This window comes from Nothoprocta perdicaria, unplaced genomic scaffold, assembly GCF_003342845.1.
Source record: "Nothoprocta perdicaria isolate Ctin4 unplaced genomic scaffold, notPer1 scaffold_72, whole genome shotgun sequence".
In the NCBI taxonomy this organism is placed as follows: Eukaryota; Metazoa; Chordata; class Aves; order Tinamiformes; family Tinamidae; genus Nothoprocta; species Nothoprocta perdicaria.
Window position 1 is genome coordinate 3,531,609 of NW_020455999.1, and position 9,724 is coordinate 3,541,332.

A 9,724-nucleotide genomic window follows, 5' to 3' on the forward strand; every position below is an offset into this window, starting at 1 on the left:
CAGTCCAGGGTGCAAGCCTTGTTTTCTAAGTTCTTTTGAGACTTGAGCTTAAAGTAAAACCATATGAGGAGACAAAGATCAAAAAAACACTGAAGGCAAGAGAGTAAATCCAGTTTCAGGCAGACAACTGGATGAGTGTCAAACAAAGGAAGGAACAGCTGGATCAAGTAAAACACAAGCAAAATTAGTTCCATCCCCAGAGGAGGAGAAAGATTGTTTCTAGAGCCCAGAGCTGAACAGGACTAACTTAACCCAATAAAATTCGTACATCAAAGTCGGGGCAGAGCAGAAGTTCCCAGAGGGACGAGTGTGTTTGGAGTAATTGTGCAGAGAGTGGTAGGGAAAGGAAGGAGGTGGAGTGTGAGTAGAGGAGGGCGGGCGGCAGAGAGGGGAGGTTGGGACTCGGAGGTGGAGTAATTCTGCAGAATATGAGCTGCTGTCACAGCTTTCTGGCTGCAAATTGATGAGATCATAGTGTTTTCAAGTTACAGAAAAAAAAAAGTATTTGACTTGTTTTTCAAGGGAGGCAAAAACACGGAGAGGCTGAAGAAATGGAGCAACTAGGAAAACTCCTCCTGTGGCAGCTCCTGCTCCAGCAAAGTAAGCTCCTAGCTGGTTGTCATCCTGTTGTTTGTCTTTATTTCACCTGCAAAGGACAAGGATGAAGGTTATCTGGGAGGCTTTGAACTGTCGTCTTTGCAATGTTTTATTCAGATTCCTAAATTAGCCGCGTTTTGGTCTGTGAGTAGAGGAAATGTTGGGTTTCTTCTGCCTTTTGGAGAGGGAGGGAGAGAAGAGGAATGTTTGGGGACTCTCTTCAGCATGCTTGGACTTTTATTATCTGTCGTTTACCTTGCTCAGTAGATTCAAAAAACAGTGATGGGAACTGAGTGGGAGTGCAATAAAGCTTGGGTACTGTTAGATTTATGTGATCCAAGATTGCTTGGGACTTTTGAGGAGGCAGAAATGGACGGTTGATAACTGAGGGTGTTCAGGGTGGAGGGAAACAACAGGGTTCTGTGCTGTCAGCATAAAGACAGTAGTTCTTGTGAAGGTTGGGTGCTGGAAAGGGCTGGGTTTACAGCAGCAGAGTGGCTCAATTGCTCTTTATTGCAGTTTTTAGTGAGGGCTAAAAGCAGATGCTGTGTCCTGAGGGGCTGAGCCCAAGCTGAATGGYGAAACTCCAGTAAGGGACTGGATGAAGGGAGGAAGACTCGGGGATAAATGGTAAAACTGCAGCAAAGCAACCCGGGGCTCTGAAGGAGGCACCTGTGATCAAGGACAGATTCCAGCTCTAAGGACTTGTGCGAAAAGACTGTCGGGCTGCTGACAGGAGCAAGTAGGGAGTGACGTCCCCCTCCAGTGTTTTGGAGGGGACCAGTGACCCCCTGCTCTCCACAGCCCCATTGCTGAGAGGCTGCAACTGGCCAGCTGAGTCGCATGGATGGAGCGACTCGAGTGCTCTCGCTCTGCTCCCTGATGAATCCAGTTTCTCATTCCCTCCTTTTGCAGTGCCTCGAGGAAGACCTGAGCAGCAGGGTGACGTCTGGAAGCAGCCATAGGAGTAGAAGGCTGGGAGCAGCTCGGGAAGCGAGCACGCGCCGTGGGATTGTGCTTGGAGAAGGGTGGGAGGCTGCGGGTGGTAGCTCAGAAGCACCAACCAGTCCAACTGCCTCCTCGCGTGGGTCAGGCCTGCGGCAGAGTTTAGGCCCAGCCTGGGACAGGACCAACATATTAGGCTGCTGTAGAGCAGTGGGAGCCCTGTGCACAGGCAACAGCTCTCTGCCTAAGGACAGAGCATCCCTGGCAGGCCCTGATTGTCTTTTACAGGGAAACCTGTGCAGGTGCCAACCATGATATCACAGTCCTGCCACGCCCACCCAAACCAGGCAGGGACATCTGGGCCCCTTAACATTTACCAAGATGATCCCCTCTGAAGAATCACCCCACCCTCAAGTGTTAATCTCTTGCAGGGAGGAACTGCTCCGTGTTTGGAATGGCAGGGCGAACTATTGCACGGGCCCGAGGCCAACATAAAGAACATGAGGCAGGGAAGTGTTTACTAAGCCAAGCTAATATCTGAGCTGTCTGTGAGAAAGTCGGGGTGAGTCCATGAGGGATCCCTGCTGTGCAAAGGCCAAAATGGCGCTCATTTTCTTGCACGGAAGGAGGGCTTTTTCCTCTGTGCTGAGGCAGCACATTCCTGCTGCCTGCCCGCTCCCAGACACGTTCCCGCTTGCAGCGAGGTGTCGGGATTGCTGGGAGCACATGGGTGGTTAAGGGCGCCCCGATCCTGACGTGCTTTTTTCAAAGGCTGAAAACTCTGGTGCTGAGAAGCGTGGCCCAGCAAGATGCTAGAAATAAATGTAAAGATTTAGGGGGGAAAAAAAAATCACAGCTTAGGGCCTGTCTCGATCATCGATTGACTTTGTAGAAAATCTTATTTTTAGTAAAAATCTTAGACTTGCAGTCCTGGGCCAGCAGGAGTAGATGGTGAATGGGAGATGTCCAAGCCTGAATTGTGGCATTTGCTCTCTCTTTCCCGAGCTGTTCAGGGGGAGACCGGACCTGATTCCTAGGGGAATTCTCACATCCAGAGAAGCTGCTGCCAGAACAGAGCTGAGCTCAGAGCTGTTGCTGCTGCCTCTGTGTTACTACTGTGAGCAATCGTGACCCCTTAGATACTGTGTCAGCTCCCTGAGGAGCAGGATGGAACCACTGCCGCCCTTCAAAACAATGGGGGTGGTTCCGGAGCAGAACCTTTGGGGTTTGTGCTATTTGAATAGTGGCTCTACAGGGGCATTAAATCTCCTGCACACGGGCCTGCCATCAGGAAGAGGGGGGTATCTGCTGCTTTAGGCATTTCCTGAATAACAAATCCCTTCTCCAGGACGAGTACCCCTAATGCAGGGTGATGTTTCTTCCCTCTTGAATAGGGAAAAGAAGCTGAGACGGATCAAGAGGCTGTAGCGAAGATGTGAGGAGGACCTATGAGCTGAGCTTCCTCAGATAGCTAGTGTCAGCCTCAGATATCAGCCTTTCAACCTGCATGCCTGGTGGGATGTGTCATTAGATTTTCCAGGGATTTGGGGGATTACTTTCTTTCCTGATCACCAGTAATCTGGACTTCAGTGATGCTTCTTGTCTTGTTAGATGCTGATCCAGGCAGCTTGTCCTGGGTCTGCTGAATCCCATGGCAAATTTCTTCCTGAGTTGAGGAGAAGCCCTGTGGTTAAAGCTAGTGGTATCTTGTCCCTTGGAGCATATACTGCTTTTGGCACTCGTGTACCGGTTATGAGGTGTGCAGAGTTTCTTCTTTTGTTCTGGCACAGCCCTTTATTCTCCAGCATCAGGCAGGAACTTAGTGATTTGTGACATGTGCTTCTAGCTGTGAAGCTGTCCCTGTGTTTCCTCCAAGGACATAAGTGCCCTAAGTTCAGAGAAGGCTCAAGGGGCACTTCTCTTTAAACTGCTCCAGGGCTCTGCCTAGAGAGTTTTGAGGATGTGAGATGTTTTTTCAGAAGCTGGGGTTAGAAGCACTGCTCCCTCCCCCCCCCCCAAAAAAAACCCTGGGTGGTTTTTTTTTTTTTGGGGGGGGGGGAGATTCCTTGAATCTCATGTACTTTTATTTGAAAAGTACATGAGATTCAAGAAGTGAGGCCTGGCTGTGTATTTTATTGGGGATGAGGGAACTGGTGCAGACTGTTTTTCTATATTGTGGGACCGGCTCAGTACTTGCAGGATCTCGCTGAAAGGCAAGCTGAATTGCACAGAATGTATCAGGGACGGTATATGGACCTCTCCCTGCTGTTCTATAAGTGCAGGCGTTACGCAGAGGTTGGTGGAAGTGATTATCCAGCGCATGGGATTGGAAAACCTTGAAACGAGAGCGAGTTCGGGGTTGTCACCTCCCCAGGTATTTGGAGATTGTGAAGCTCCAGGTCATGCAGGCTATGACTGCAAAGGACTCCAATCTTTCAACAAAGGCGGAAATAATCCTTGAGTTTATACTTGCAGGTTGGGAATGTGACTCACCAAAATAGATTTTTTTCCAGTTGACCAGGATGGCTGGGGGATTTGTCTGATTTGCTGGATGCAGGTGGGGACTCGCATAGCAGAAGCAGGAGACTCTGAAAGGAAAAGGTAGCTCATTCCATAAAAAACTGCTGTTCTGTTTCTAGGTTCTTGAAAGTCAGTTTTAACTTGCTTTTTCTCCAGGTGTAAAAGGGACCAGAGAGACTCCCCATTCGTTAGCTATCTAAGTGATCCCATTTACAGCCATCCCAAATAAGTCTGAGGCTCGTCCGTGGCCTGGTGTGTGCACGCAGATCTCCAAATTGACACGGAATGGGAATTCCCACAGCTGGGAGTCAGCACGTTTGGATCTTCCTCCTCCGCCTTGTGGAAGTGTAAACGCTGCCGTAGACCTTTTGCTTCCTTCTCTTCTAAATCCTTGGCTATGGGCTGCTGTCTCATTTTCTTTTGATATTCCCACCTACCACTTTGAGATTTTGAATACCCCAGGGCAGACTTTAGACCCAAAGCTTCTGTCCAGAATGTGCTTGTGTGTGAGAGAGAGTGCACAGATGTCACGAAAACCCCTTTCTCTCTCACGTCTCATCTTTGTGCTAAGCTCAGATATACTGCAAGGCTCTGGATGGGTTTTGTTCTAGTGCAAGCTGCAAAATCGCACGGCTGTGAAGGACAGGGCTCAAAGGACCCAGGAGTTCTGGGATGTGATTGGCAAGTAGGCAAGAAACAGGAACGCCGCTCTGCGGCTTATTAAAGCTCTTGCTTTAATAGCCAGATGAAAAACCTTTCCCAACAGCCTTGCTTGCCTAAAGCTGGTACGTTACAGACAGCTGCACTGCTGCCATGCATTGCAGAGTGCTGAGTTTGGAAGAGTGGAGGAACTGCCCCTGTTTGGCAAGGGGCTCTCGATGGGATAAAGAGCTAGGAGCTGCATATGGAGCACATGAGAAGGCCTAGGTGGAAACCTTTGTCACTTGTTAGATTTATGGGGCAGCCTCATAAAGGCATTTGGAGGCATTTGGCCTCCATATTTTTTACATTAACTCTCAAAGGAAAAGGAGAGAAGTAAATGCATTCCTGTTGCCCAGCCAGGAAAGGATGTCTCTGGAGCAGCAAATCACTCGGCAGGAAAGCTTGGCTTGGAAGTGCAGGCAGTCAGCTCCAGGTCTGCTCCCAGCACACGGAGCAGCGTTCCCGTGTGCCTCCACCTTTCCTTGTTGTTTGCAGCCTGAACGACACCAGGTCGCATGCACAGACAGGCTGCTCTGAGCTCACGCTGTTGTGCTGAGGACCGGCTGTCGCATCACCCGGATGTTATGAGTCTGAAGACCAAAACCCTTTGGATAACTTGAAGGAAAGAAAACTATAAAACGGCTTTATATAAATCCTTTATTGACCTACACTAAGTCTAAGCCCTGGTCCCCGGGGACAAATGCAACTTACCATATTCTACCATCAGTTTTTTTGCAGCATATTAAAAAAGACCATGAAATGATGGGAATGCAGTGTCCGAGTGTGATGTCCCATTCTTATATTCAGAGCAATGCAGGCTTTGTCCTGGGAGCTTTTTCTGTCCGTGTTGCTGAGACTGTAGAGGTAGAAAAAGTGAATTTGGCAGTTTGGCATGTCTTTAAGCAGATAGCACCACTCACTTTTATTCTCTGATTTCACTGCCTGGGGTTTTGTGATAGGAAACAGAAAGGAAGGAGAGTTTATTCTCAGCCCATGCATTGAGGGTGTGGTTAAAATAGCCCCAATCTGGAGTTAATTTATTCCCTTTTGAAGTGAATAAATTCCAGGCCTGAAGAAAATACACTCCTTGTTGGGAGAACATTGTGCCTATGATATTAGCAGGACAAAACATCTAATTATCTTGCTGGAACGCATTTGGGCCTGCCTGCTTAGGAAGATGAATGATGTCGTTGTGCTGGGACTCTGCATTGGGCTGTGTGGGGCCAGGAGACCTCCCAGAGTCTCCTACGCAACAGGCAGGAGGGATCCAGCAACAAAAAATGAAGGTGATGTTTAATTTTTTGCGAAGTTCTTCCTGCTCAAATGTGAGTCAGGTGGGTTGGAGAGAACTGCAGAGAACTACAGTGTCAGCAGGCAAGAAATGTTAGGGGAAGATGCTCCTCTTGCTCCCCAAACCGGCACTATCTGCTCAGCAGAGCGCAGATATCCAGGTGTGTCACGGGAGCGAAGGGAACCAGCCAAGTCGCATCATTGCTTTGGCTGGTGGGCTCAGCAGAGCTCTAGGATTCCCTTAAATGCATTAATCCCAGCATCAGTTGCGTAGGAGCCTGAGCCTCTGGGCTTTAGCACAATGTGTTTATTAAATAAGGATATTAACAGAGAAGGGAGGAATAGATGCAATAATAATGGAGGGCATGGCTGGTGGTTGAGAGAGCATTAATATTTTTTCTTCAGTTTTAATGTTCTTTTTATCTTCTTTGACAGGTTCTGTTGTTAACTTATATTCAGGTGAGTGATATCTTTGTAACCTACCTGTATTCTTTTGTGGTTATGAGAGGGGGCAGGGGGAGGGGGGGAAAAAGCCCCCAACTTCCATGATATGCAATGGGAGTTTTGTGGCTGATTTTAATAGGCATGGACCAAGTTCACCATGAATGGGTGTCTCTGAACTTTGGTATGACAGGGACTGGGAGTAGGAAGCATAGGTTGTCAAGTCAGGTTTAGGATCTTGATAACAGATGTTTGGCATTGTTTCCACTGCATGAAATGAGTGTTTTTATTGACTTCCAACTGTACTTTTTCATGATAAAGAACTACGTTGGTCTTGAAAGTTATTTTCTTTGGGGTGAAAGATGTGAGATTCTAGAGCAGCACCGAGTCCTGCTCTGGTGCCTCCTTCCCATGCCCTTAATCTCCCAGCTCTGTTTTTCTCTCCTTGTCCCTGTCTCAGTGCCAGCCGATGCCTCGAATCCGGCCAGCGTCGTCGTGTCCGTGCTGAACATCAGTGCTGCGCTGGGCTCCCAGGCCGTGCTGCCCTGCAAGAGCTACCGCATGGTGTGGACGCAGGATCGCCTTAACGACCGCCAGCGCGTCGTGCACTGGGACCTCTACAGCAGCTACTACGGCGATAACAAGGTGGAGAGGCTCTGTGACATGTACTCGGCCGGAGACCAACGTGTCTACAGCTCCTACAACCAGGGCAGGATCTTCATGCCCCAGAATGCCTTCACAGATGGCAACTTCTCGCTGGTTATCAAAGGTATTAAGGAGCATCCTCTTTTTTTTTTTTTTTTTTTTTTTCCCCTGTGGAGAGGAAGCTTTATGTCTAAACTCTCTAAACGCTCTATGTCTTGCAGTGCAAGTAGATATTTTTCAGAGTGTTTTCCCCTCCAAAAAACAGCAGATCTGCAGCACTGGCAAAAATGTTTTATTTCCCTTGGAATAATCATGTTTTCAAAAAGGGACTGAGAACAGTTCATTGCCTGAAAACCACCCTCGCTCTTTGTGGACCTTTGACTGTGCCTGAAATGTGAACTCAAGTACCATTTTGCCTTAGCTAAGCCATTCCTGCTCTTAGCTAAACTTCAATCAACTTTCTTCTTCTTTCTGTTAATATAAATATGTACCAAGCAAGAGTAAGTGAACTGAACAAAATATAATATTCTGTCGGATCCTTTGGTATCCGTACAAGCATTTGGGCTTCAGCATAAGTGACAAATGCAATCTTTGCCTAAGCCTGAGCCATTCAGCCTCCTGTCTCTTCTCTGTTGTCCTAGATGTTGCAGAGAGCGATGAAGGCATATATTCCTGCAATCTGCACCATCACTACTGCCACTTATACGAAACTGTGAAAATCCAGCTGGATATCACCAAAAAAGGTAGGGGTGGCAAGCAGCTTATAGCCTGTTTTTTGCAGGTCTTGGGACTCCAGGGGCCATCAGGGCTGTGTTAATTCATAGGGTGACTCGATGGCTGATCCGGGCAGGCCTTGTGTGCTCTCCTAGCCTCCAAGGGGAGCAGTGTGGATCCAGGTCTCTGCTCAGCTGCAGGTTCAGGCCCCAGGTGCTGCAAGAATCCTGTGATGTGTCAGTAGACAGTGGTGCTCACTGCGCACTGTTTGCTCTCAGATTCGCTGAATTTCAGTTGATTCGTTGTGCGTTTATGAACCTCACTCCTTTCTTCTGACCCGTGCCAAGCAATGCAAAGAGGCCTTTAATTTAAATGCCTGAAGTAGGTATCCTGGTTAGTCTGTGATTGCTCTGGCAGTAAAACATGGCTCGCAACATCCATCAGCATTGGGGTTAGCCACAGACATCTCCTCCTAGGTGGTTCCCTGAACTTAGCCCTGGCTCTGTAACTAAGGAGAGGTGCAGAGGTGAGGGCTGAGCTGTCTAAGGAAGCAAAGGGCAGAGCAGAAGTTTCTTCTTCTGCTGCTGCTGTTCTGACAGCTTTGCTGCAAAAAACACCCAGTGCAGCCTGCAAGCCTCATTCTCCTCATTGGGGTTGTGGTTCTTTTATTAATCCTCCACAAGGCCAGAATGCAGAGCAGGGCTCCTGGACTCCTCTAGCAATTACAGCTCTTGTGGGCAGAAAAGCATTTCCTGTACGGAGCCTGCGTAAGCTGTCTGGGCAGCTGGGACGCGCAGAATCGTGAAGCTGAAATCTGTTATTCCCATTCCGTGCTTAGTCTAGAGAAAAAACGCTTCCTGCTTCCTGAAGCTGGAGGCAAACTCTCATTTATAGGGATGGTCTTGTTTAATGCACTGGTCTAGGATGGGGAAGATCCGTGTGTGTTGCTTTCTGTGCTAACTGCTGGTGTGAGCAGAGCACGTTCCCCCTTGAAGCTCTTTGATGTGTTATGGGAATGCAGGTTTGAGGGCAACCTCAGCTGTGTCTTGGTGTTCTTAAGCCTAAGACAAGTGTGTAGGGATGTGTGTGTACCCAGGTGGCACCTGTGTCACCTCCTCAGGCAAGGAGGCCAAGCAGTACTGGGACGGCGAGAAGGCCGTGATCGTGGCCCTGGAGGGCAGCACCGTGACGCTACCCTGCGTGAACCGCAACCACATCTGGACCGAACGGCACAGTGAGGAGGAGCAGCAGGTGGTTCACTGGGACCGGCAGCCCCCCGGCGTGCCTCACGACCGAGCTGACCGCCTCATTGACTTGTACGCGTCCGGCGAGCGCCGTTCCTACGGGCCGCTCTTCCTTCGGCAGAAGATGAACATCACGGACATGGCCTTTGCCGTGGGTGACTTCTCCCTGCGGATCTCGGCGCTGGAGAGCGCCGATGAGGGTACCTACTCCTGCCACCTGCACCACCACTACTGCGGTCTGCATGAGCGGAGGATCTACCAGGTCTTTGTGACAGAACCAGTGAGAGAGAAGAAGGTGATGAACCTCACCACGCACAACACTGCCCCAGCCGCGGGTAAGTGGCTTGTGACGTGGTTGTCCTGCCTGGGGAAGAGAGGAGTGTTTGTGGTTGCACCTTTGAGCAAGGTGGAAGGGCTTGGTTATTTCTAGGCTGCTTCAGCTATTGGAATTGGATCCATAGGTCTAGAGAGGTGAGTAACGATCCTGCAGTTGCATTAACGTTTTGTCCTGGCAGAAGTGGAGCGTCCCCTCATCAGGGCTAACTGCCTAACACTAGGAATTTTCCTCTACCCTTCAGCTTTTTTTTTCCTTGCCTCTTTTTTTTTTCCTTGCCTCTTTTTTTTTT

The 9,724-nt window shown here is 49.0% G+C and overlaps 1 protein-coding gene across 1 annotated transcript in view; it reads left to right on the forward strand.

Annotated features, from left to right (window-relative positions):
* The first annotated feature begins 418 nt into the window (after positions 1-418).
* Positions 419-9,724, forward strand: part of MXRA8 (matrix remodeling associated 8) — a 16,881-nt gene continuing 7,575 nt past the window's right edge. The window contains exons 1-5 of the mRNA XM_026050982.1: positions 419-600; positions 6,490-6,513; positions 6,956-7,264; positions 7,782-7,883; positions 8,975-9,433. Of these exons, the coding sequence (XP_025906767.1) occupies positions 552-600; positions 6,490-6,513; positions 6,956-7,264; positions 7,782-7,883; positions 8,975-9,433 (943 nt within the window). The 5' untranslated portion in view covers positions 419-551. The remainder of the gene's footprint in view (positions 601-6,489; positions 6,514-6,955; positions 7,265-7,781; positions 7,884-8,974; positions 9,434-9,724) is intronic.